This window comes from Harpia harpyja, chromosome 11, assembly GCF_026419915.1.
Source record: "Harpia harpyja isolate bHarHar1 chromosome 11, bHarHar1 primary haplotype, whole genome shotgun sequence".
Classification (NCBI taxonomy): domain Eukaryota; kingdom Metazoa; phylum Chordata; class Aves; order Accipitriformes; family Accipitridae; genus Harpia; species Harpia harpyja.
The window spans coordinates 751,615-776,354 of NC_068950.1; the positions used below are offsets into that span (position 1 = coordinate 751,615).

The 24,740-nt window shown below is 69.5% G+C and overlaps 2 protein-coding genes and 1 non-coding gene across 8 annotated transcripts; 1 reads left to right on the forward strand and 2 right to left on the reverse strand.

The window, feature by feature from the left end:
- Positions 1-304: 304 nt before the first annotated feature.
- On the forward strand, positions 305-411 carry LOC128148647 (U6 spliceosomal RNA). The gene has a single exon (XR_008237341.1). It is a non-coding gene; the product is annotated as a U6 spliceosomal RNA (small nuclear RNA).
- A 637-nt stretch (positions 412-1,048) lies between these two features.
- ABCA7 (ATP binding cassette subfamily A member 7) lies at positions 1,049-17,185 on the reverse strand. Of its 6 annotated transcripts, none has more exons than XM_052801963.1 (51): positions 17,098-17,185; positions 15,118-15,229; positions 14,905-14,998; positions 14,525-14,666; positions 14,314-14,441; positions 14,127-14,248; positions 13,856-14,050; positions 13,659-13,748; positions 13,293-13,530; positions 13,026-13,165; positions 12,836-12,952; positions 12,514-12,693; positions 12,232-12,440; positions 11,958-12,134; positions 11,542-11,764; positions 11,217-11,438; positions 10,884-11,088; positions 10,682-10,798; positions 10,309-10,480; positions 9,975-10,106; positions 9,758-9,897; positions 9,534-9,671; positions 9,151-9,362; positions 8,938-9,010; positions 8,467-8,669; positions 8,259-8,307; positions 7,959-8,021; positions 7,455-7,472; positions 7,114-7,268; positions 6,886-7,010; positions 6,718-6,816; positions 6,275-6,470; positions 6,055-6,149; positions 5,781-5,813; positions 5,437-5,542; positions 5,261-5,335; positions 4,862-5,031; positions 4,614-4,791; positions 4,410-4,525; positions 4,053-4,197; positions 3,841-3,964; positions 3,607-3,736; positions 3,405-3,525; positions 3,217-3,279; positions 3,033-3,139; positions 2,584-2,725; positions 2,375-2,509; positions 2,192-2,295; positions 2,010-2,102; positions 1,665-1,902; positions 1,049-1,586 (listed from the first exon to the last, which is right to left on the reverse strand). In XM_052801963.1, exons 2-51 carry the CDS (start codon positions 15,181-15,183, stop codon positions 1,437-1,439), a joined length of 6,765 nt encoding a protein of 2,254 aa, XP_052657923.1. In that variant the 5' UTR covers positions 15,184-15,229; positions 17,098-17,185; the 3' UTR covers positions 1,049-1,436. The 6 variants fall into 6 exon arrangements, with proteins under 6 accessions (XP_052657923.1, XP_052657928.1, XP_052657924.1 ...); XM_052801968.1 differs by lacking the exon at positions 17,098-17,185 and adding an exon at positions 16,108-16,264 and having other exon boundaries at positions 4,614-4,722; XM_052801964.1 differs by lacking the exon at positions 17,098-17,185 and adding an exon at positions 16,108-16,263 and having other exon boundaries at positions 7,114-7,265.
- A 1,150-nt stretch (positions 17,186-18,335) lies between these two features.
- On the reverse strand, positions 18,336-24,559 carry CNN2 (calponin 2). The gene is made up of 7 exons (XM_052802065.1): positions 24,401-24,559; positions 21,121-21,242; positions 20,677-20,743; positions 20,436-20,573; positions 20,152-20,268; positions 19,687-19,833; positions 18,336-19,606 (listed from the first exon to the last, which is right to left on the reverse strand). Exons 1-7 carry the CDS (start codon positions 24,461-24,463, stop codon positions 19,340-19,342), a joined length of 921 nt encoding a protein of 306 aa, XP_052658025.1. The 5' UTR covers positions 24,464-24,559; the 3' UTR covers positions 18,336-19,339.
- Between the last annotated feature and the right edge of the window lie 181 nt (positions 24,560-24,740).

The following is a 24,740-nucleotide window of genomic DNA, read 5'->3' on the forward strand; positions in this document are numbered from 1 at the left end:
TGCGCAAACGCCGCCGGGGAACTCTGGGACGGTGGAGGACAAGGGCCGGTCCCCGCCCCGCGATGCAAAGTAGGCGCTCTCCCGCCATGCACCGCGCGCGGCCGGCGGATCCGCACGGAAGCTCAGCGACGGAAAAGCCAAAATTTGTGACAAAAGGAGGATTTCGAGTGGAGAAAGCGACGGGCATCTCTCGGGGGAGTGACGTCGTAAGAAAAGGCAGAAGTTTAAGAATAAGGTCCTCGCCATGCCTTAAAAGTTATCAATTGGGAGAGGTTCAAATAGCACTGCGGGCAGTTAGAGATTCGTGCTCGCTTCGGCAGCACATATACTAAAATTGGAACGATACAGAGAAGATTAGCATGGCCCCTGCGCAAGGATGACACGCAAATTCGTGAAGCGTTCCATATTTTTGGGACGATCGCAACGCTCCCCGCCCCGGGCGGGACCCTTTTGGACCCCCGCTCCGTGCCGGGGGTACCCCGAGACGCGGGCCGCCGAGGGGCGGGGGGTACCCGACCCCCGTGCCGGGCCAGGGGGAGCCCCAGGCGCAGCCCACCAGCCCCACGGGGAAGGTCTGTGCACCCCCCGCAGTGGGAGAGGGGTCTCGGGGTGAGGGAGGGGACGGGCACCCCAAAAGCTTCACGGCCCCCGGCCCCGGGGGCTCAGCGCAGCCCTGCGAGGGCCCCTGTGTGCTGCAGGCCCCAAGGGGACACCCGGCTGAGAGGGCGAGACCCCTGCCCCACTCTGGGGCAACCCGGTGGAGGAGAAGGTGGAGAGGACGAGCCCCGGGGGGGTGGCCGGCAGGGACCCCTGCCCAGCCCGCTGCCCACCCAGCCCCTGCCCAGGGACCATCCAGGGTGAGGAAGACCCTGGTTGACCTTTGGCTGCTTGGGGAGCCATGGGGAAGGGGCTGCAGGGCAGGGGGCTGTGCTGGCTGCTCTGTGCCCCCCGTGCGAGGGCCATCCTGCTGCCACCCGTCCCGCTGTGCCCCCTGCCCCGTGTCCCCCAGTGTGGCAGCAGTGGTGCGAGAGCGATCCAAGCCCCCGGGGAAGGACCACGGGTCTTTATTTAATTGCTCTTTCACAGCAGATTCTGCTCTGGCAGAGAGCAGTTGGGGTCCCAGGGCCAGCCCCAGCACCCAGCCCTGTCCTGGGGCAGGGGGGAGGCCCAGGGCAGACCCCCCCCTCAAAAAACTCAGCCCCCCAGAGGGTACAACCCCACCAAGGGGGAGCTGGGGCCAGCCCTGCCCTGGTGCTTTGACCCTCCCCAGCACCCAGACGGTCCCACAGGGATGGTGGCCCTGTGCCGGTGGGCATGATGTGGCCAGGCCCCCCCCCCCGCAGCTCTGGGGGTCTGGGATGGCCAGAAGACCCAGGACCCCAGGTCATGCTGTGGTGATAGCTGGGGAGGGGGTCCATGGGGCACCATGACCTCGCTCAGACAGCACTCTCCTGGTAGCTGTCATCCTCCAGGAATGGTGTCAGCCTCCTCCCGGGGCTGGGTGCCACTGGGGCCACATCCTGCCCTGGGGCTGCGGCCCCTCCGGGGTCCTCGTCGCTCTGCTCCCTGGCAAAGTGCATGAAGACCTGTGGGGAGGGCAGGGTGAGGGGCAGTGCCGGCAGGACCCTGACCCCCATGCCCTTGTGCCCCACATCACTCGTCACCTGGTCGAGAGTGGTCTGGGACACGGAGTAGTCCTCGATGTGGCAGGGGCCGCGGTGGGCTGCCAGAACGCTGAAGACACTGGCCAGGGAGCCGGCGCGGGAGGGCAGCTGGTACTGCAGCAGCCCCCCGTGTCGCTCCTTCAGCACGATGCCGGGGAAGCGGTGCTGCATCAGGCTCTCCACCGGTGCCGGACCGGGGCCGCCCACCCGCACCACCACCGTGTAGCCGTCCCCAAACCTGCGCGGGAGAGGGGGACATCGCTGCAGGGACCAGCCGTGTCCCCGACCCCACAGGGTGGCCGCCCCTCGCTGCCGGAGCCCTCCCCGAGCCCCCAGCCCCATTACCTGTTCTTGAGGTGCTGGACGCTGCCCAGGCAGCGGAACCGGCCGTTGACCATGATGGCCATCCTGGTGCACAGCGCCTCGCACTCCTCCATGCTGCCGGGGGGGAGGCGTGAGACCCCGCAGGGAGAGAGGGGTGCTCCCCTCCGGCAGTGCCGCAGACCCCGGGACGGGGGGGGGCTCACCTGTGGGACGTGAGCACCACGGACCTGCCTTCCCGGATGACGCTGAGGATGCAGTCCCACAGGAACCGCCGGGCTCGCGGGTCCATCCCCGTCGTGGGCTCATCCTGCAACGGCCCCGGTGGCGCTGTCAGCCCGGGCAGAGGGCAGGTGCTGCCACGGGACCCCCCCGCTGTCCCCACTCACCAGGAAGACGACTGGGGGGGAGCCGAGGAGTGCTATGGCCGTGGAGAGCTTGCGCTTGTTGCCCCCGCTGTACTTGCCCGCCGGCCGGTCCGCGTGTGGCCCCAGCCCCAGCTTGGCGATGCCCCACTGAGCTACCTGCGAGAGACATGGGGGGGGTGAGGACGGGGTCCCTCAGGGCTGGGGAGGGGGGGCTGGGGCGCGGGCCCTACCCTGGGGGTCTCCTCCTCTGGGATGCCGCGCAGGCGGCTGTAAAACTCCAGATGCTCCCGCCCCGTCAGCAGGTCTGTGATGGCGTCGAACTGGGGGCAGTAACCCATGTGCTGGTGGACGGACTGCAGGTCGGTGAGCACGCTGCGGGGACGGGGACACGGCTGAGCACACGGCAGGGTCGGGGACATGACTGAGCATGCAGTGGGGACACAGCTGAGCGTGCGGCGGGGACAGGGGCAGTCTCCAGGGACAGAGACAAGGCTGAGCACACCGCGGGAACAGGGATGAACACACTGCAGGGATGAGGATGAGGATGAAGCCCAGTGCAAGCACGCTGCAGGGACGAGGGCGAGGAGGAGCACAGGGTGGGGATGACGGCATGCGTGCTGTGGGGACAAGGAGAGGGGGAGCAGTGGGTCGGCCACGGGGGTCCCTCCGTCTCGCCCACCTGTGCCCTTTCAGCCAGGCCTCCCCCAGCGTCACCTCCGTGTCCCCCGTCAGCATCTTGAAGGTGGAAGTCTTCCCAGCGCCGTTCACACCCAGGAGGCCGAAGCACTGCGGGGCGCAAACCGGGGTTACCGGCAGCCCCGTCCCTGCCCGCAGTGCCATTTGTCCGTCTGTCCGGCACTCACCTCCCCAGGGGGGACGGCCACGCAGAGCCGGTCCACCGCCGGAGCCTTCCTGCGCCGGTACACCTGCGCGGCAGAGCCCGGCGCTGGGTGCTCCCCACCCGTCACCCACCAGCGGGACCGGGGGCTACGGGAGAGGCTGGAGCCCCCGCAGCGAGGGACGGGGCAGGGTCCGGCCCCACGGCACGCACCTTGGTCAGGTCCTTCAGCAGCAGGAGGTGGCCGTGCGGGGGGCTGCTGCCCACCCTCGCCCGCTCCCTGGCCACGTCCCCGTCCTCCTCCCCCAGCGAGGGCAGCTGCAGAGCCCGTGGCCTGGGGGCAACAGCGGCAGGGGCACTTCCAGGGCTGCCCACCCCACGGCCGCCCCACAGCCGCCCCACGGCCGGTCCTCACCCGAGCCGCAGGAAGAAGCGGTATTGCAGCAGGAGGGTGAAGAGGAAGAAGATGACGCCCTCAACGGCCATGGCGAACATGTTCTTCCCTGCCAGATCCCAGGACAAGGGGGACACGAAGTGCCTGTCCCCTGCAAGTGGCAAGAGGGGCTGTAGGAGGGGGGGACACCGGGGAGGGCCCCCGCGCTGGCCAGGCTTTGGGGAGGGGGAGCAGCCCTGATACCCCTGGACTCACCGAACCTCTCGAAGGCATCGGCCATTGCCTGGTTCTTCACCATGTCGATGAGGCCTCGACCCAGGCAGAAGTGGGGGAAGACGAGGAAAACTTTCTTCAAGATGCGGTTGATGTTGTTGAGGTTCTGCCGGGGCAGTGAGGAAACGGATAGGGGAGCTGGTGCCGGTCCCGCAGTGATGGGAGGGGGGGTCCAGGGCAGCCTGGGGGCTCACCTGGTCCACGAAGAGCTCCAGCACGAAGGTGGCCACGCTGCCGTTGATGCCAATGAAGAGGTTGATGCACGTCAGGGCCACGTAGGCGGTGCTGGGGATGCTGAAGAGGAAGGAGGCTGGGTACATCAGGGGGGTGATGGACCAGCTGGGGGGCAGAGAGGCAGAGGCTGGCCGAGGCGCACCTCCCGTGCTGGGGGGCACAGCAGGGCAAGCCAGAACCCCCCCCCCTCCCTTTACCAAGACCCCCTGAGCCAGGGCTGACCCCAGCCCTACTCTGAGCCCCCTGCACCCCCCCCTCCCTGGGGTCCAGCCCCGGCGGGGGGGCTGAGCCCCAGCTGGGCTCCACCGGCCCTTCACCCGTAGAGCAGCAGCAGCAGCACCAAGGAGGGCAGGTTGGCAGAGGACACGTAGGACTCCTGCTGGAAGCAGAGGAAGATGAGGATGACCAGCAGCGCAGGGACCAAGTAGTTGCACTGCAGGCACAGAGAGGCCGGGGAGGGGGGTCACAAGTGGGACCTGGCCCCCCGGGACGTATACCCCATCCCCATCCCCGTCCCGCACCATGTCCCAGGTGAAATTGCCCAGCCAGTAGGTGACGGGCTTCATCCCGCTGACGAACTGCAGATGCTTGGCTTTGCTGACCCGCTCCTCGATGAGGAAGAGCACGAAGCTGGCCGGGACGAAGGACATGGCGAAGATCACGCAGATGGACACCAGCACGTCCACTGAGGTGGCCATCCTGCCGGGGAGAGGAGAGCTCAGCTGGGGATGGGGGGGGGGCCCTGTGGACCCCTGTCCCCGGTACTCACAGGGCAGCCTCCGAGAGCTGCTCCTTGGTGAGGTTGAGGGGGTGGTTGGTGGCCGTGATGCCGTAGAGCGCGGGGTCGGTCCCGGCGGGCAGCCGAGCACGCAGCAGCCCGTTGCTGGCCACGTTGACGAAGGAAACCATGGCGTGCCAGCCCTTGTTGTTGAACCAGACCTGCAGCCCAGAGGAGCTCAGCAGCTCAGAGCCCCCTCCTGCCCCGGCACCGCCGCCGGCTGTGCCCGCAGCACCCCACTCCCCGCCGGGCTCCCGCTCCCCTCCAGCCCCAGGCAGGCTCAGTCCTTCTCCAGCTGCTCCAACCCTGGATGGGGACCCGGGTGTCGCATCCCCTGCAGACTCCCAGCTCTCACCCCCCTGGGACACCCAGCCCACGGGTCGAGTGTACCTTGATGTTCCTGCGAGCGTCCAAGCCCTCGATGAAGTGGCTGAGGTTGCCCAGGAGCCGGTCCGAGGGGCTGCCCTGGGTGTGGGAAAACGGGGTGAGGAGCGGGCTTGAGCCAGAGCCCTCCCAGCACCGGGATGCTGGAGGCAAGCCGGGGGGGGGCAGAGCCCCGGCCATACCGGGGTGATGTTGAACAGTGCCCGGAGCTCCAGCACCACCTCATCCACCTCTGCTGCCGACGGCAGGGCCTGGGAGCTGCCGGCACCCAGAGAAAAGCCACCGTACCTGCGGGGAGAGACGGGCACTTCCAAACCTGCCACCCATTTTCAACTGCCACCCCTGCCCAAACGCAACCCTCCCCCCGCCCAGACACCACGGTGAGGGGCACACAGCGAAGGGCTGAGGCTGCCCAGATGATATGGCTCTGCCTGGAGATAGCGCTGGCTCTGCCCAAGCCCGCAGGCGAGCTCCTGCCTCCCCCCTGCCCCGTCTGCGTGAGACCCCAGCCCCTCCCCGGTCTCACCTCTGCTCATTCACCCACTTCTTGTTCCTCAGCCTGAAAGAAATGGGAGCAGGGGAGAAATACCCCCGAGGAGACGTTACGGCAGCGCCTGCCCACCCAGCCACGAGTCCGCCAGCAGTTCCCCCTTACCCTGCAGTGCCCTCGCCGTCCCCAGCCCTGGCTGGGTTTGGTCTGCAGCATCCCTCCCTGCTTCCACCGCGCTGGCAGCCTGTGCCAAAGACTTGCCCCGTCTTCCCCGCAGTGTCCCCAGGGTGTCCCCAGCCCCAGCACTCACCCCCAGCGGATGATCTGGGGGTAGGTCTTCACCAGGTAGTCAGAGATGTTCCTGCCCGTCAGGTTCTGCAGGATGTCGCCTGTGCCCCTTCGCACCTGGGGGGACAGACAGACAGGCTGGACGGACACACGGCTGCATTCGCCTCCCCGGAGCATTGCCTGCACCCGTACCTGGCAGCGCTGGTGCCCTGGGGCCGGCCCCGCTGCGGGCTGGGGGTTACCTGGGGTGGTGGGAGCCCCCCGGCCCCCTCGGGGCAGTCGGGCAGCATCCTGTGAGCCCCTGGCCCGCTGCACCGGCAGCGGGGGGACGGCTCGGCTCGCGTCCAGTTCCCGCGCCGCAACGCTTCCAGCAGGGCTGGGGGAGCCGGGGGGACCAAGAAGCCGTCGGGGTGGGAAGCCGGTGGGCATGGCCCCGTCCTGGGCACCCGGCACCGTGGGGGAGAGACACCCCCTGTTACCAGCCTGGTGTGAGCCAGAGGCATCAGGACCTGCCCCTGCCTGTGGCTGCCACCGCCCCCCCCACCGCATGGATGGTTGAGGGGGTCCCAGGGCATCGCACCAGCTGGCAGGGCTGTTCCTGGGGGAGATGCAGGCACCGAGGTGGGGGCCGAGCCCCAGCCGTCCCCTCCCAGCCCCTCCGGCCCCGCGGGGCGCAGGCACTCACGCCTCCTCAGCATCCTTCATGCACTTGGTGCCGAAGCCCGGCTCCGCCAGGAGCGCGGCCAGGAGCCGAGCCGTGTCGGGGTCCCCCGGGGCGTCATTGCTGCCAGGAGATGCAGAAGTGAGCTGGCAGCAGTGGGGGACATGGGGGGACAGAGGGATGGGGACACACCTGAAGAAGGTGAACTGCTGCCCATACATCCAGGGCTGGAGGTGCAGCGGTGGGTACTTCCCGAAGGGCGGCACGATGAGGCTGAAGAGCAGGGCGATGCAGACGAAGACGGCGGGCAGGACGATCTGGGGGGGCTGGGGGTCAGGGCCGGCTCCGCACCCTCCTTCCCCATCCCCTCCCCACCCTCCGCACCACGGCCCCGTCCCATCCCCGTCCCCCATGCCGTACCTGCGCGAAGAAGCCCCGGGTGCTGCGTCGGGCATGGAGCATCCTCTTGATGAAGAGGGCACGGAGCTGCTGGCGGGTCAGCGCCCAGCCCCTCACCCTGCGGCAGGCCTGCCCGGCCGCCCCGCGCAGCAGGTCCGTCTCCCGGGGCTCCTCTGCTGCGGGGGCAGAGACGGGTCTGGCCCCGGCCCCGGCGCAGCCGGCGGCGAGGGGCAGGGGTTCATGTCGGGCAACGTGCATGGGGAACGGTGTGCTGGCGGGGTTGTGTCCCCCACCCTGGTGGGGATGGGGTGCTGCATGCAGGGATGCAATGGGAGGCCCCCAGACCCCCCCCCAGCTCCTACCTCGCCGGGGTCCTTGGACTCAGTGTAAAGGAGAGGAAAGAAGGGTTACAGCCACGCCGATGTCTGCCCAGCCGGGGTTAGCGCTGACCCAGGGCAGAGCCGGGTCCCCAAACAATCACAGCCCCCCCCCATTGCCATGGCTGCCCCCACGCCAGCTCTATCTCCAGGAGAAGGGGCCTGGGTACGTCCCCTGGGATTTCATGTCCCATCCCAAGCCCTGCCCAGAGCCAGGCTCCCCCAAACCAGCCACTGTCCCCACTCCTCGCCCTGCCCGACACCGAGGCCAGGCGGGAGCGATGCTGCACGAGCGTCCCTGAGCATCGCCCTGCCCACTACCTGCCCAAAGGGACGCGTGTCCGAAGGGATGCCTGCTTGGACGGACACGTGCCCGGATGGACACGTGCCATGGCCCCAGCCCCAGCCCATGGGGTGGAGGTGGGGGACACCCAGCGGCAGGGGCTGGGCAGCTCTGGGGGTCCCAGGTCTCAGCTCCCCCCTCCTTACCCAGCTCCCCGTCGGCCACTTCTGCACCTCCTCCCTCGCCGGGGGCTGCTCCTCTCCCGGTGCCTGACAAAACGGGGGTGAGAGCACCAGGGTGGGACCGAGGCCACAGCCCGTGACACCTCCCTGCACCCATGGGTGCTCCCAGCGGGGAACCCAGCCCTGGGAAGGGTGAGGGCCACACGGGGTGCTGGGGACACCCGCACCCCTCTGCTCCAGGCTGCTGAGCGTCTCCCCCCCCCCAGTCCCCCCTGCACTCTAGCACCCTGAAGCTGAGCTCCAGCCAGCCCTGAGGTGTTTTACCTGCCGAGTCAGTGTCCACCCCTGTGTCCTGAGCCACCTTCAGAAAGATCTGAGGGCAGGAGGGGGCTGGCATTAAACACGGCCATCAGCGCCCACCACCCCGGCAAGGCAAATCCCCCAGGTCACGGGCAACCCCCGGCAGAGCTCCAGGGAGCGTGGGCACCCCAGGAGCCGCAGGCAGCCCCCTGGCCGCAGCTCCTCCGGGTACCTCTTCCAGGGTGGTGTCGGAGATGCCGTAGCTGGAGATGCCCAGTTCCCCCAGGCGGGTGTCCAGCTCGTGGAAGAGGTCCCCGAACGCCCCGTCCTTGGCCCCACCGTAGGGCAGGACGAAGAGCACCTCATGCCCAATGTCCTCCACCAGCCGGGAGCCCGGCACCAGCTTCTGGATCAGCGCTGACAGCTGGGGCACATCTGGGGGGACGGGGAGGGCTGGAAACCTGGGGCAGGAGCCGGTGGCCAGCGCAGCGCCCTGGACCCCAGTCTGGGGGTCCCTGGGGGGGCTTGCAGAGGGCAGGGAGCCCCTTCTGCCCCACCAGTGCAGGGGGGCCAAGAGCCGGTGGCAGGGCGTGGGGCTGAATGTGCCCACGGCCCCCCACCCCCGGCTGATGGGGGGGCTACATGGGGAGCACCCAGGAGGGTGACGCTGCACTGAGGGCACAGGGAGGGACGGGACCCTCACCCACGGTGCTGGCCTCGCTGCCCCGCTCGCTGCCCAGGCCCGTGTCGCTGCTGCGCTCCGAGTCACTGCCATCCTGTGGGAAAGGGTAGCCGGAGCCTGGCACCCTGCAGCAGGATCCAACCCCAAGCCTGGGGCTCAGCACCCCCCCCGATACCTGGGACAGAGGCACCGGGCACCCTTTTGGCTGATGCTCAGCAGGGCCAAGGGACCCACCTTTTTGGTGGTGCCGGGGACAGTGCCGGTGCTGCCGCCCATCCCGACCCGCTCCCGCTTCACCAGGGTGAGGTGGTAGCCGGTGCCCAGCCTGGCCTTGAGGAAGAGCGGGGACCCGCAGCAGCAGAGCCGCCCCTGCGAGATGATGGCGGTGCGGTCCCCCAGCAGCTCCGCCTCGTCCATGTAGTGGGTGGAGAGGATGATGGTGCGGCCTGGGGGCAGGCAGCGGGCTGGACCCCAGACCCCCTTGCTGGATCCCCCCCTTTGTGGGCATCTCCCCACTTGGCACGTCTCCCTGCTCGCCCCTGTTGCCAGTTCTCCACGGCTGGGGGGGGGGCTCAGATGCACAGAGGGCGAAGCGGGGTTCCCCCCCCAGCCCTGACCTTTGCGGTATTTGAGCAGCAGCTCCCAGATGCTGCGGCGGGAGTAGGGGTCGATGCCAGCCGTGGGCTCGTCCAGGATGACCACCCGGGAGCCGCCCACGAAGGCGATGGCCACCGAGAGCTTCCGCTGCATTCCGCCTGCGGGGCAGCAGGGACGGCGTTGGAAGGGGGGGGCCGGGGCAGCGGACCCCTGCTCCGGTGCCGGTTCTGCCCCCCGCACGCACCCGAGAGGTTCCTGGTCTGCTCCCGGCGCTTGCGGGGCAGCCCCGTGTCCTGGATCAACTGCTCCATCTCCGCCTTCACCTGCTTCTCCGACAGCCCCTTCAGCCGCCCGTAGAACCAGACGTGCTCCTCCACCGTCAGGCTGGGGCGGGCAGGGGTGAGATGGGGGGGCCCTGCCTGCGCCAGCCCCCGGCACTGCTCCCCCCTGCCCATGCCTACATGTCGAAGAGCACGTTGTGCTGGGGACACGTCCCCATGGTTTTGCGGATGCTGTCGATATCGGAGCGGATGTCCCAGCCCAGGATATAGGCAGTGCCGGAGGTGGGGGGCAGGAGGCCGGTCAGGATGGACCTGGATGGGGGAACCAGCGGGGAAAAGGGGTCAGGGAGCACAGGACCAGCGGGGCTCGGGGCTGGGGTGACCTGTTCTGTGCGGGGTGCTCAGAGCCCAGCCTCGTGGGGACCCAGGTCGGGACAGCACCAGGGCAGAGCCAGGCTCAGCTCCTGTCCCGACCGTGGCCACGCAGCTCCCCTGGTCAGACCCTCAGTCTCACATGGTGGTGGTCTTGCCGGCCCCGTTGTGGCCCAGGAAGGAGGTGATCTGCCCCTCGTAGAAGTCCAGGCTCAGCCCGTTGACGGCCACGCGGCTGCTGTTGCGGTAAATCTTCACCAGGTTGCGGATGGAGACGCCGGGCTGGAGCTGGGCAGGCGGCTCCTCCACCAGCGCTGGAAGACACCGGAGGGTCATGTCCCGGGCAGGACCCCTTGCCGGGGGCAGGACCCCTTGTCACGGGGGGCAGGACCCCCTGCCATGGGGCAGGACACCCCGCTGGGGGGGCAAAGCCCAGGAGGAAGGGCTCGAGCCCAGTTCTGTGGCTGCTGCCCTTCAGCCGTGCAGCTCTGGGGTGGGCAGGGGCAGGGGCTCACCTTGGGGTGCAGCGAAGGGGCTGGTGGGGTACGGGGGGTGCCCAGCCGAGGACGGCTCTCCAAGCCAGTAGCTCTTCAGGAAGGGGAAATTCCAGGCCTTGGGGATCCCATATTGACCTGCAGCAGGCAAGGGGCTGAGCGGGGCCGGGGGGCTGCCAAGGGACCGGAGGGGCTGCGGAGGGCCGGGGGGGGCCACGCTCACCTGGGAAGACGCCCTCGAGGTACCAGGTGGCCAGGCCGTAGAGGCCAGCATCCAGCAGCAGCAGCCCCATGGCCGTGGCGAAGTTGTAGGGGTCTCCCGGCACGGGGCTGGTGCCCAGGTTGTGCCACTGGATGCCCACCCCCTGCTCCTCGTAAAGGGAGAAGTACTCGCAGCCGAAGCCAAAGGCCACCGGTGACAGCAGGCTCTGGCAGCAGCAAAAACAGCGGTGTGGGCAGAAAGACCAGCCCAGGGGGGTTCAGCCCCAAAGCCCCCCACCTGGCATGCCTGGGGTGCCCGAGGGACATCAGGGACGGGGCTGCCACGGCCGCTCACCACGAGGACGCGGAGCGGGAAGGTGATGTGGTCGCGCCAGGCGACGCACAGCACATAGGGCAGGTAGAGGGAGAAGTAGATGATGCCGCCGCAAGCCGAGGCCAGGTTGGCGCGGGGGAAGAAGGTGCTGATGAGGAAGCACTGGCTGATGGTGGCCACCGAGAAGGTGCCGAGGAAGAGGAAGATGACGGCCGGGTCACTGTAGGGCAGGATGTTTCCCAGCTGCGGATGGAGGCAGGTTGGAGCCTGCGGAGCCCCCCGTGCTGGCTCCCAGCCCCGACACTCCCCATGTCTCCCATGCTGTCCCCTCTGCCCTGCAACCTGCCTTGAGGATGAGAACAAGGAGGGCAGAGCTGAGGAGGAAGGGGATGAAGCTGCTGAGGAACCAGCTGAGCCAGAGGATCCCATTGCTCAGCCCCATAGTCTTCATGGTCTCCTTGAGACGCGTCTCCTTCTCGTGCACCACCCCCTTGATGATCATGGCCACCGAGTAGATCCAGGCCAGCGTCATGAAGAGGGGCAGCGAGCGGTTCAGGACCCGCAGAAACCTGGGGAACATGGCACCAGCCCTTCCACCTCCAGCCTGACACCCCGGGGCCACCGCCGGGCAGGGGACACCCGGGGCATGGACCAGCCCCGTGCCACCTCCTCAGGGCAGCGATGCTGCAGGGTGCTCGGCCCCGTCCCCCACAGCAGCAGGTCACTCGAGGGCGCTGGGGCTGCCCCCCACCACCCACTCACACGTCGTCCACGTAGCAGGGGTAGGGCATTTGCTGGACGTAGACCCCCGTCCGTGGGGCAGCCCCGGTCTGCACCCGCACCACCGCCTGCTCCACCAGGTCCTGCACGTAGACGAACCCCCCCCACACGTAGCGCAGGTCGCTGAAGGGGTCAGCCGCAGGGCCCGGGTCCCAAAACCTGGGGGCAGAGCACGGTGCTGGGAGGGGGGCTCCCCCCGCCACGGGCGCAGGATGCTTGGGGGTCACGGAGACCGAAGGGGCGGGCGTCCCCCGACCTGTCCTTGATCTTGTTGGTCCTCGTGACATCGTCGATGTCCATGCGGATCTTGTAGCGGACGTGGGGGGGCAGCGCGGGGGCTGTGGCGTTGGTGGGGGGCTGGAAGACCACGGCTGCCCAGAACTGCTGCTCCTCCAGCAGCTCCAGGGCCCGGGCCACCAGCTGGTCCTCGGTGGCCACTGCCTCGATCTTGTCCAGGCAGACACACTGCGGGCAGGGCAGGCAGGGCTCAGTGGGGCTCAGGGAGCCAGCCCGCCCGGGCGGCCGGGGCGACACGCACCTCCATGAGCTGCGACAGCGTGCTCAGGACCATGTCGGCGTCGGCGTACACCTGGTGCCAGGTGAGCCCCGGCCCCGCCGCTGGCCCCGCCAGGAACCCCGCCAGCGCCGGCAGCTTCCAGGAGGTGCCGTTGAGGAACCCGTCCAGGAGCTGGGCCGTCCCCGGGGCCAGCAGCAGATCCTGCAAAGCACCAGGGTACCACAGGACGATGCAGCCCAGCCCGCTCCTGGCCAGGAGCCCTGGCTGCACCCCACCACACCCCCCAACCCGCACCCCACCGCAGCCGTGTCCCCAACGGGGAGAGGGTCTGGGGGTCACGCACCCGGAGGACCTGCATCTCCAGGCTGCCGTTGAGGAAGGCGTAGATGCGGGGTCCCAGCTCCCGCCAGGCACCCCCCGCCTCCCCCAGCACCGCAAGCTCCCGGAAGGTCCGGTTCACCTGCGTGGGGCAGGGGGTGAGGCAGGGCTGGGGTGAGACCCCCCCTCAGCCCCCCCCACAGCCCCCCCCTCACCTCGGCCATGATGCTGTCGGGGCCGGGGCCGGGCGGCGTGTACAGGATCTTCCCCATGAAGAGGGGCTTGATCCCCCGCCAGAACATCTGCGAAAGCGGGCTGGACTCCAGGCTGCGGACCAGCTCTCGGCAGAAGGGACCTGGGTGGGGGGCAGAGCCGAGCCCTTGCCACAAGCCCCCCACCACCTCCCGGGCAGCCTTGGGGGGGGCTGTGTCCAGCAAGCCCCTGGCTGAGCCCCCCCCGCCACCGCAGCCCAGCCCGCTCACTGCTGGCGCTGTCTGGGGCCGTGGCTCTCCGCTCCGAGCTGTTGCGGTCCAGGAAGGCTTTGACGTCGTTGTCCTCGTACCAGTTGAGGGAGGGGACCCTAAGCCCCCCGCCCTCGGGGTGCCCGCAGGCGATGCGCAACAGGGCCCCGAAGGCGCCCGAGCCGGCGGCGCTGGCGTTGGGGGCCGTCAGCGCCCCGAGCTCCCGCCGCAGCTCGGCGAGGCTGGTCATGGAGGAGACCTGGGGAGAGCGGGATGGGGAGCAGGGCTACAGGGGACAGGGACACCCGGGGACACCGCGGGAAGCGGGGCACTGCTCGAGTGCAGGGGGGTGGGTGGGGGGCACTTGAGTGGGGAGCAGGGTGCTACCTCCTCCATCAGGGATGCTGCATCCCGCAGGAAGGTGCCCAAGGCTTCCATGGTGCCAGCAATGCCACCCACCTCTGAGCTCAGCTGTTCCTACAAGGGGGGGCACGGGAAGGGGGTCACAGCCCCTCTGGGGGGGGCCGGGGGTCTTTGGCCCAGCGCCTGCCAGCACCCAGCGTCTGGCCGGGCTGGGGGCTTACCGCCAGGAGCCGGGGGAGGTCGAGCTGGGAGAGGAAGGAGCCCTCCATGGCGCGGAGCTGGGGGCCAGGCAGGTCGCAGAGCCCTCGCTGCAGGCGCCGGGTGGAAGCGGCGTCGCCCCCCGCCAGGAAGCCCCCCAGCTCCGAGGCGTTGCAGACCACGGCCTTCAGCGGGAGGCGGGTGCTCACCAGGGAGAACTGGTGGGAGAGGGCCCGTCATGCCGCAGCCCCCAGCACCGCAGGTACCAGGAGCGGGCGCTGCACCGACACTCACGATGCGGGGGTTGAGCCGAGCCCCCATCAGCTCGTCCACTAGCTCCGGGGGCAGAGACGTGTTGGTCCGGAGGAACCACGAGAAGGTCTCATCCTCTCTCAGGTAGTCCCTCACCGGCAGGGCTGGGGGGACAGGGGTCAGCCGGGGGGGTCTCGCTCCCCCTGCACCCCCCATCCCCGGTGCTCACCCCTCCGCTGAGTCCCGCTCCCCCCGAGCCGGCGCAGGGCGGGCAGGAGTTGGGCGAAGCCGCGCAGGAGCCGGTGCCCGTCGGTGCGGACCAGGACCCGCCGGGCTTCGGCCAGCAGGCGGGAGAGGCTGTTGGGGGCACGGGGCGGGTGGTGAGACCCCGGCCCCACCGCCCGGTCTGGCCCCACAGCCCCCTGACCCCCGTCGCTCACATGGAGCCGTCGAAGTTGCCCACCACGCCGGGGGCCTCTCCCGCCGTCGGGTGCCGAAAGCAGGGGTTGTTCATGTTGCAGACGATGCCCTGGAGCCAGGGCAGGGTCCCGGCAGAGGGAAGGGCCTTGTTGGGGAAGTGGCCTGTGGGAGAGGGAGAGACAGGTCCGGGGGGGGGGGGGTGCAACGCGGGACCCCCAAGGCCACGCACACACTCCAGCAGGGAGATGCCAGCGAGCCCCCAGCTCGTGTCCACCTCCCACGTTTGTCTCCCCCGCTGCCACCCTGGGACCCCACAGGGCTCCCATGTCCCCAGCAGGTACGGGGGGGGCATTGCCAACCCAGAGGGTGGCCCCGGTGGGGGCTGGCGTGGGACACTCACACTCATGCTGCTTGAAGGGCGGGTGGGATTGCCGCACCGAGATCAAGATGAAGAAGAGGAAGAGGGGCCACAGGAGCTCAATGGCCAGCTGGATCTGGGGGACACCCATGGTTGGGGGGGGGTCCCTGTCCCCATCGGCACCCAGGGCTCTGCCTGCCCCTGCGCCAGGACCCAGCAGCTCCGGGCGCTCTCCCACCCAGGTTGCCTGCTCACCCGCTGCCGCCGGCGGTAGGTGAAGTTCTTCCAGAGCAGCAGCCCCAGCTGGGTGGCCACGGCCATGGCAGGGATGCGGGGGGCATGTGCCCTGTGCCCCACTCGGCTCCAGCTGCAGGCAAGAGCGGGGGGGTCAGCGCTGAGCTGGGGGTGACAGTCAGGGCTCTCGTGTCCCTCTGGCTCAGGGCTTATCGCACACCAGGCAAAGTGCTGGGCACACGGCTGAGCTCCGTGGGCTGGCAGGAGCCAGCCCGGCATTCCTACAGCAAAGCTCCTTTCTGGAGCAAAGCTCTCAAATCTCATTCTTTTCTAAATCAAAAGCAGCAAAATGGGGCACAAGCTCTGCAAAGTCCCTCCAGGTCAGCGCTGCGTTAGGAGCAATGAACCTGATTCACACGCCAAGCACGAGGGGCAGCCCTGGAGAGCTGGGCAGCCTGGGGGAGGCCTGGGACCTATCCATGCCTCAGTTTCCCCATTTTCCCCATGTGAGTGATATGGCCGGGCCAGCAGCGAGGTCAGGTGTTGCTGGCGAGACCCTCAGCACCCCAGGAGGAGAAACTGCCCTGATGCAAGGGGCTCAAGGTGTGAGCTCGGGCACCCGGGTCCCGCAGGTGCCCCCCGAGCTGAGCTGGGGCCCCAGCAGCTCTGGCCCCGTTCCTTCCCCAGCCCCGTCCCAGCGAGCCCCCACGCCGGGCCAGCTCCGGGGACTTCACCCGCCCCCGGACAGGGGCCAGCGGGTCGGCAGCCCCCAGGACCCGGCAGCAAAGCATCAGCCTCCCCTTCCAGCCGCACAGGCCGGCTTCGTGCCGAGCCCCGGCAGGCAGTGGTGGCACGACCGAACTCGCAGCTTCCCACCCGGCAAACACCCATGCCCGGGGAAAGCCGAGCTCCGGAGCTGCTCCCCGGCCACCGTGAGCTCAGGGCACCCCCGGGCCACCCACGCTGCCCGTTCCACCACCCCAGGGTTGGTGGCCGAAGCTGCAGACTCACTTGCCCACCCTCTCGCCTCCCGTGGCCTCACACCTCCGCCACCCCCGGCCGGACCTTGCGCAAGAGGGCAGGCGGGCGACGGCTCTGACCGCTGCCGGGGCTAAGCCGGGTCCCCGGGCGCAGCGGGGATAAGCGGGCACCGGCCAGCGGGATTAGGATCCCGGCTGGGAAATCCGGCTAATCAGCCTGCGGGGCCGGACACGAGCAGGGCCGGACACGAGCGGCACCGGAGCGGGGTCCTGGAGGGGGGGGGGGATTCCTCTGAGGGGGCACCGGGGCTTGGGGAGGGCTGTGCCGCCCCCTCCCGCCGCAGCGGGAGCGAGGGGGGACCCAGCGGTGGGGAGGGGGGGGGGGCAGAGGCGGCCGGCGCCGGGACCGGGGGATGCTGCGGGGCCGCCGGGCCGGGAGGAGCCTCAGCCCGGCCGGGGGCTGCGGCTCTTTTCGGGACAAAACAAACACGAAACACCGGGGACCCTCCAGAAGCCGCCTCCCGGCAAGGGACTCGCGTGGGGACCTGCTCCCTCACCCCACGGGGGACAAACACGCCCCATCGCTGCAACCGGCAGCACGGCGGCCCCCGACCCCCCCCGGTCCCGGTCCTGGTCCCGCGGCACCGAGCTCCCCGCTGGGCGGGGTGCGGAGCCACGGGGAGGCGGACGGACCGGGGGGACGATGGGGACAGCTCGGGGGGATGATGGGGACAACCCGGGGGGGACACACGGACAGCTCGGGGGGGACACGGACAGCTCGAGGGGATGATGGGGACAGCCCGGGGGGGACACGGACAGCTCGGGGGGGTGATGGAGACAGCCCGGGGGGAGACACGGACAGCCCGGGGGGGGATGATGGGGACATGGGGACAGCCCCGGGGGGGGAGGGGAGATGCGGACAGCCCCGGGGGGACGCTGCGAAGCCGAAGCCCGGCCGAGGCAGCAGCCGGCGGCACAGCCCGCCCGCCCGCAGCAGCCCCCGGCCCGGGACCCCCGTTACCTGCTCCCGCCGCCACCGCGCGGCCCCTTTAAGAGATCCCGCGGGCTCCGCCGGGCGGCTCCGCCGGGCTCGCGCGCAGGCCCCGCCCTCCCCGCGCTCCAAAGTAGCCGCGGGAGTGACGTCATGGGAAGCGGATTTTAAAGGGGCCGGGGGCGGGTCACGGGAGCGCGCGAGGGGCAGGAGCCCTTCCCCTGCCGAGCTCTGGCCCCGCCCCTGCCCCACCCCTGCCCCGCCCCAGCCCCTGGGAGCCCCACGGGGCAGCAGAGCCCCTACCGTGGGTGCTGCAGCCCGGCCTGGGGTCATCTGAGACCCCCCCCCCGGGGGGGACAGGCCATCCCACTGCCCGCAGACCACCCGGCTGCCCGCCGAGGCGGTGGGCAGGGAGAGCACCCACCCACCCGGCGTCCCCCCTCGCCGGGCTCCCGAGGGACAGACCCTTCCCCATCAGGGTCCCCCAGCCCCCGGGGCTGTGGCAGCCTCGAGATGGGGGGGGCACCGGGGTGACATCGGGGTGGTGGGTGGCAGCGATGGCCCCGGGAGGGTCCCGAAGGCAAAGGCCGCTGAGTCACGCCGCAGCGGGCAGCGCAGCCGGCAGCACCGCGCTGGCGTCGGCGAGCCTCGGCGGCTCGATGCTGCGGGCAGGGCCCCCCCGGGAGCGAAGCTGAGCTGCTCTTGTTGCAGCAGGCGGTAACGCCTGGCTGGCGGCTGCGGCCCGAGCGGGGGGAGCGCGGTGGTCTGAAACGCAGCATTTCACCCCAAAAGGTGGGTCCCTGCCCAGAGAGGGCCCGTGCAGGCACAGCCGGGGCAACTGGGGGGACATGGCTCTCAGGGCTCCTGGGGGGCACCGCTCGGGTTTGGGTCCCGCAGGCCCCTCGGCTGCGCTCAGGGCGATGCTGAGTCCCGGGAGCAGCCAGTGCCGGCAGGATCTGGCCACCCCACGTTTAACCGCAGTGCCCAGCTCTGCTTTGCTGCCTGGCGCCGGACAGCACGGCACAGCGTGTCCCTTCGGGACGGTTTTTATTGCCCACGTTGGCACCGGTAACCCCACAGCTGGTTCCCCGCTCAGCACCCCGGCCCCCCGGGGACACACAGCAGCTCGGCCCCCTGGAGCACAGCCTCCCACCACACGGCCCCAGCGCTCCGGGCCCTTGCCCAGGTCAGCGGCAGCTCCCACCCCCCCAGATTTGGGGGGGACCCGGCCTGAGCACTGACACAAGGAGCCTGCACCAGGAACTGGCTCCTGCTTAAGTTAAAAGGGTTTTTTCTTTTTATAGAAAAAAAAAGGTTTCAATATAAGAGCATCTGCATTAGAAAACCCACAGGAGGCGAAGAAGCCGATGGGCACAGCAGGGGACTGTGGTGTGCACCAGCATCCCCGGCCACATGCGCTGCCCTGGCAGCTGCCCGCACTCCGGCATCGCCCTGTGGTGCAGGATGTGGCCGTCGGAGTCAGCCTTGGCTCCAGTCCGCCAGGCGATCGGATTACTGCGGCTTTCGGAGCTGCAGCCGGGTGCTGGGTGTGCCGGCTCCCAGCCCAGCCCTGCGGCCACGACCGGGGCCTCGGAAACTTGGTCCCTACAAGTTCTGCAAAAAAGGCATTTCCAGCTTCGCTTCTAGAGATCACACGAGAGTGCGAGGCCACTGGCAGTGTGCACACACACACACACTCACACACATGCACGCACACAGCATCCCCGTCCCTGGGCCGAGGCCCCGCAGAGCCCCGGGCTCCCCCATGCCTGGGGGTCTCTCCCGGCCGTGCTCCCACCGACCCGAGCCCCTCTCCTTTGCGGGGCTGAGCCGGGTCCTGCCAGCACGAGGATGAGAAGCGGCACTGGGAGCAGCGTGGGCGGCTGCCCCCCCCTCCTTGCCGAGGGATCCGGGTGCTGCCGTGGCAGAGCATCGCAGGGGCGGCGTGGTGGGCACCGGGTGGGAACGCGTCTTCTTGGCTGCATGAGAGGAGACGCTGTCCGCTCCTCAGCGCTGGAGCATCTGCCGCCTTCCCGCTGCAAATGCCAGGGCCGTGCTGGGGCCTCGGGATGCCTGTGGGCTGCGGGAACCGGCCGGTCTCTAGAAACGGGGTCTTTATTTCCTTGCTCAGAAAAATAGATTCATTTCAAAATTAAAAAAAAAAAAAACAGAAGAGTTTAAAAAGAGGGAATGATGAAAGTAGAGGCTGGAATGTCGCTGGCAGCGGGGTCTGTACAAGAGATGGTGCGAGATGGGGCTGGGCGACTCCCACTCAGTAGCTCTCCTCCTCCTCGCGGTAGTAGTGGTACCCGGGGGGGTCCCCACTCTGGTCACAGGCGGCGTTGGCCACCTCGCCCTGGCTGCCCTGCGGGCAGTACTTGGGGTCGTAGATCTGGCGGCCGAGGCCGAAGACCTGGCCGCTCTGGTTGGCGCCCTGGTTGGAGCCCATCTGCAGTGACATGGAGGAGTTGTCGCACTTCTCCGTCCCCATCTTGGCATCGTAGATGTGTCTCCTGGTGCCGGGAGCTGTCATCCCCACCTGGAAGGACAGGAGGGAGCAGGGCTCAGCCGTGGTCCCCCACACCGTCGTGCCTTCCCACCGTGGCCGCGGTGGCTCACCTGGCTGGCACACTTGTTGGTGCCCATCTGGAGGCTGATGGTGGAGTGGTCCATGGGCGGCAGGATCTGGTTCTTGGGGTCGTAGAGGTGCCTCCTGGTGCCGTAGGCCGTCATGCCGGACTGGCTGGCACACTTGTTCGTGCCCATCTGACAAGGGGGTCCGGTGAGGACCGAGTGCTGCCCCACATGTGCCCCTTCTCCTCCCCACTCCCTGTACCCCCGCAGCCTGGGGGACACAGCCAGAGATCCCCAACCCAGCCCAGGCACAGCCTCTCCAGGCTCCTGGGCATTGAGTGCCAGACATGGAGCCGAGAGGGTCCCAGATCCCGAGGACACTTGAGGCACCTTGAGCCTCGGGTCCCCCCAGCCATGCTTGGAGCCGTGACGGTGCTGAGGGTTAGATAAAACTGGCCCCCCCCCTCACCCAGCACCCCAGCCCTCGGGAGCACGCGCGGGGCAGCCCACCTGCAGCCCGATCACACACTGCCCAGCTTTCATCTTGGCCTCATCGAAGTTCCTCTGCTGCTTCTCCGAGTACTTCACGCCGATGTCCACGCCGCTCTGCATCCCCTTCGTCTTGGCCTGCCGGGGAGGGGTGTGAGGAAGGATGGGGGTCCCAGACCTCCCACCCGCACCGTGGGCAGGGGGAGCCACAGGGTCCCGCGGGCATCACCCTGAGCTGGGGGTCCACCCAGCTGGTCCCCCTGGGGCTGTGCCCCCTCCCAAGCCGCTCGTCCCCATGCACTCACCATGCCCGCCAGCGCCAGCAGCGACACCTGCACCTGCGTCAGGTTCCCGCTCTCAAAGAGGTCGTTGGCTTCAAAGAGATCCACGGGGTTCATGCCGTAGCTGGCCATGGCCTTGATGAAGTTGGAGAGGTTCTCAAGCTGGGGGGGAGAGGTGTAGGACCCCGGTGAGTGATGGCAGAGAGGCCGGGGTGGAGCCGGGGCTAAGCGGCGGTGGGTCGCAGGCAGGGCTGCCCGCACCTACCTGGTGCCAGTTCTGAGCCGAGCGGTTGATCTTCCTCACCGAGTTGGGCTGCAGCTTGTTCATGAGCCTGGAGGGAGGCAGGGGGAGCGGGGGCTGTGGCGGGGCAGAGACCCCCGCCCCCGGCAGTGGGGCATGGGCCCCTTTCGGGAAGGTCCAGCCCAGGTCTCCCCTCCAAGCGTGAGGCGATTCCCCCCTCCACGTCCCTGCTGCTCCCCAGGGCTCCCCCCAGACACGGGTGCGTTGGGGACAACTCCAGCCAAGCAGTGCTGCAGAGAAAAATCTCTGGCTGCTGTTAGCTGGCGGGTCCCACCGGCACGGGCATGGCCGGATCCAGCCCACCCTTCCCACCCCAAGGGCTGGCGGGGGTCCCCTGGGGGGCAGGTGTCCCCAATCCCCATCCAAACGGAGCAGGGGCCAAGGGGCTGTGCTCAGCGCAGGACTCACTCGCAGAGGATCACGCCGTCCTTCAGCCCCTTCTGGAAATCTGGCCCGATCTGCTGCCCCGTGACGCTCTCGATCCATGTCCGCAGCTCAGCCTCCTTCTGCGGGTCGTACTTCTGGGCGAGCTGGGAGGGGACGGTGAGGGGGTAGCTCAGGCACGGCCCCGGCGTGCACCCCAAACCCCTCACGGGGGACGGCTCCCCCACCCCAGGCACAGACCCGTGGCGAGGTCTGGGGACAGCAGCCCCGTCCCAAGCACGGTCCCCGGGAAGCCTTGGGGACGCTGGCAGTGCCAGGCTGGTCCCCAGCCTCTGCAGGGCGGTGGAGCGACCCCCCCCCAGCCCGGCTGCCCCCAGCCCCAGAGAGCCGGGCAGCGAGGTGGGTGCAGTGGGCGGCTTGGGCGGCCCCGGGATTTTTGTTCAGCCACGATTTCCTGGCAAGCAGGAACCCCCCAGGGGTGGCAGGCGGCAAGAGCCACGGGTGGGAGTAAAGCCACAGTGTGACCCCATCACAGGGGAGGACATGTCCCCCTGCCTCCAGCCTCCCACATCCCCATCCGTCGGGTGGTTTTTAGCCTGTCTGCACGTACAATCCGGGGAGCAAGAGCAGCCGGGCTGCCCCTGCCTGTGCCCCTGCCCATTCCCCTGCCTCTGCCCCTTGCACGGGAATAGGGACGGGAGCACGAGCGCGATGCTGCCATCAGACGCAGGCGTTGGTGCAGCCAGATCCGGCACAAGCCTGCAGACCACGGTGCCCCTCACACATGGCAGCTTCTGAACTTTTCCCAGAGGATGAGGAGGAACTACCTGTGGGGGCCGGGGGGAAACGTCCCCCCCAAGGGCCTGTTCCTCCCTGTCCCCTGGAGCCCACGGGAGCCCTGCACCGAGCCCCGGGGGTCCCTGGCCGCTTGATGCTCTCCCCTCCGGCGGGGCCGAACGCGCCGCCGCAGATTCCTCGGTCACCGCGGCTATGCCAGGAATGCGGACGCCTCCTCCCAAATGGAGACCAGCTGCCCGGGCCGGCAGCATCACCGGCAGCGTCGCCTCGGCCCTGGCCCACGACGGAAGGAAAAGGCACCCTGGCCTGGGGCGGGAAGGAAGGGGCTGTGCAGGAAGAGCCGGGAAGACCCAAGTGCCATCGCTCGCTGCCCCAGCCTGGACCCTCCTGTGCTCAGCCGGCACCCGGAGATGGCCGCAAGGCAGCCACCGACGTCTCGTCCATCCCGTCCCCTCCTGGTCCCAGTACACACCGGGGCCATGAGTCCCCAGGGATTCCAGACACGGAGAGGCCCCAGGATGGGCACGGTCTGGCCCTGCTGCGTGGTGGGGGGACGCCAGCCGTGCCTGTAGGCTGCGCAGAGCTGCGGCCCCACAGCCCTGGCCCCAAAGGGAAAGCTCGACTGGTGCGGGATGGAGGGACAGTCCAGTCGAGCAGGGTCACACTCATGGCACCATGTGCATCCCGGCCGGGAGATCCCACTGTCCTACCAGCTGATTTTCTGGAGCGTGGGCAGCCGCTGCCGGTTCCTCTTCCCATGCCACGGCCAGCGTGGGGGTTTCTCAGGGCATGGGAGGGGGCAGAGGGGACCAGCCCCAGAGCAGATCCCACCACAGCCCAGTTTCCAAGGGCTTGCACAGACTGGGAGAGTGCCACTGGTTTAACTGGTTCCCAGTCGGTGATGTCAGCCTCCAGCAGACACACCAGGGCAGTTAAACTTGCTTAAGTCTTGCTGAATCAAGCTGAAGCACCCAAGAGCACGCAGCGACGAGGCTCCAGCGCGTGTCCACCCGCTCAGCGCTGGTGCAGCCCAGCCCAGATGCAAGCAGGGGCCCGTCTTCGCTCGGTGATGAAATGCAAATCCCCTGCGAGGCCAGGCAAGGAGAGCCCGGCCCCAGCTGCGGCCACGGCCGCCACATCCCCACAGCCACGCACGGCTGAGCCCCGGCAGCGGCGCAGGCAGCGGCCCAGTGTCCCTTCTCCTGCCTGCCCCTGTCCCGTCCGGGCAGCTCCCGTGTCCCCAGGCAGGGCACGGCCATGCAGGGCCACCGGCCGGCTGCCCCGGGGCCGGGGGTGACCACGGCTCAACCTCTGCTTGCCCAGGGCCGGGCACAGCCCAGCAGGGTGGCCACTGCCTCCACCACTGCCCAGGGCGGCAGCGGTTCCCAGAGCCCAGCCCCGGGCTGTGCAGGGAGCACAGCCAAGGGAAGGGGTTGCTGCATCCCCCCACTCCCCCCGGCCCGGCAGGACCCCTGTGCCTGCGGTGCCGGCCCCCCCTGCCCCAGCAGCGGAGCCCCCTGCAAGGGGCACAGCGATGGCAGGGATGGTGGCACCTACAGCCATGGGGTGCATCCAGGCATCCAGCGCTGCCTGCCAGCACCCCAGACCCGTCCGCAGCGTTTCGGTGGACGGGAGATTTCACCTGCCCGGGGAAAGGGGGGCACCCTGCGGTGCCTGGCTCCTTCCCCGGGGTGTAAACAGCCCGGCCGGAGGCACCGGTTCCCCTTTCCCCTTCCGGCCCCGTGGTGGCTCGGTGGCAACTCTGCAGGAGAGTGGCTCGGGCGCGCGAGGCCTGGGTGGCCAAGGTTGCCCCAGGTGCGCCTGGCCGGGGGTGCCGGGCTCCGAGGGGCAGGCGTGGGCCGGGGGCGGCTCCTGCCCACGTCCCGCCTGGGCCACCAGCCCCGTCCCCAGCAAGAGACGCGGGGACACGGGTTGGAGCATCCCAGTGCCCTGGGGTTTGCTGGGGGCAACAGCAGCCACCGTACGGGCCTGGGCAGGGGTGGGCGAGGTGGCCGGTGCCCGTAACCCCTCCCAACCCCGGTTTCCCTGAAACAGCTCCCCGGGACCCCGCGGGCAGGGCCAGCGCACCCCAAGACGGGGAGCCCAGCCCCGGCACCCCCAGCCCCTCAGAGCTCCGGCGCACCGGGACCCCCAGCTCCCCATCCTCCCGGGACCCCCCGGCTCTCCGTCCTCCCGGGACTCCGCGGCTCTCCGCCCACCGGTGGCGCCGGGAACCCCCAGTCTCCACCCCCGGGACTTCTCCGCTCTCCGCCCCCAGTGGCACCGGGCCCCCTCCGGCTCCACATGTCCGGGGCACACCGGGACCTCCCGGCTCTCCAGGACCTCGGCCTGCAACCGGGATCCCCCAACGGCACCGGGATGCCCGGCTCTCCAGAGTCCCCAGAAGCACCGGGAGCCGCCGCGCCCGGTGACCCCGGTACCCCCCGGCCCCCGACTCACCCCCGCCCGGTGGCACCGCCCCCCCCCCGCCCCCGCCGCGACTCACCCGGTTCTTGACCTCGGCGGAGAGGCCGTAGGACGGGCCCTTGTTGAACTGGGAGCTGCTCATGGCGGGGAGCGGGGAGCGGAGCCGGCACCGGAGCGGGGAGCGGGGAGCGGCGGCGGGGCCGGGCGGGGCCGGGCGGGGCGGGGCGGGGCGGGGGGGCGGGACCGGCCCCCCCCGCGCTGATTGGACGGGGCCGAAATGCCCAAATAAGGGCAGGAGCGGCCGGATCGCGGGGGGGGTCCCGAACCCCGACACCGGGAGCCGGAGCGGGGGGAGCGGGGGGCACCGGGAGCCCGCGGGGGTCGGGGCTGGGGCTGGAGCCGTCCCGGGCACGCGTGGG

What these genes read in the sequence shown, in the direction of transcription:
- ABCA7 (XM_052801963.1), bottom strand. Translation starts at nt 15,183, where the DNA reads ATGGCCGTGGCCACCCAGCTGGGGCTGCTGCTCTGGAAGAACTTCACC. An exon ending in CTCGGCTCAACCCCCGCATC is followed by an intron (nt 14,051 to 14,126) that starts GTGAGTGTCGGT and finishes CTCTCCCACCAG; the next exon opens with TTCTCCCTGGTGAGCACCCG. An exon ending in GCCTGGCTGAAAGGGCACAG is followed by an intron (nt 2,726 to 3,032) that starts GTGGGCGAGACG and finishes CCGTCCCCGCAG; the next exon opens with CGTGCTCACCGACCTGCAGT.
- CNN2 (XM_052802065.1), bottom strand. Translation starts at nt 24,463, where the DNA reads ATGAGCAGCTCCCAGTTCAACAAGGGCCCGTCCTACGGCCTCTCCGCC. An exon ending in TGCTGGCGCTGGCGGGCATG is followed by an intron (nt 20,269 to 20,435) that starts GTGAGTGCATGG and finishes CCTCCCCGGCAG; the next exon opens with GCCAAGACGAAGGGGATGCA. An exon ending in AGTGTGTGATCGGGCTGCAG is followed by an intron (nt 19,834 to 20,151) that starts GTGGGCTGCCCC and finishes CCCCCTTGTCAG; the next exon opens with ATGGGCACGAACAAGTGTGC.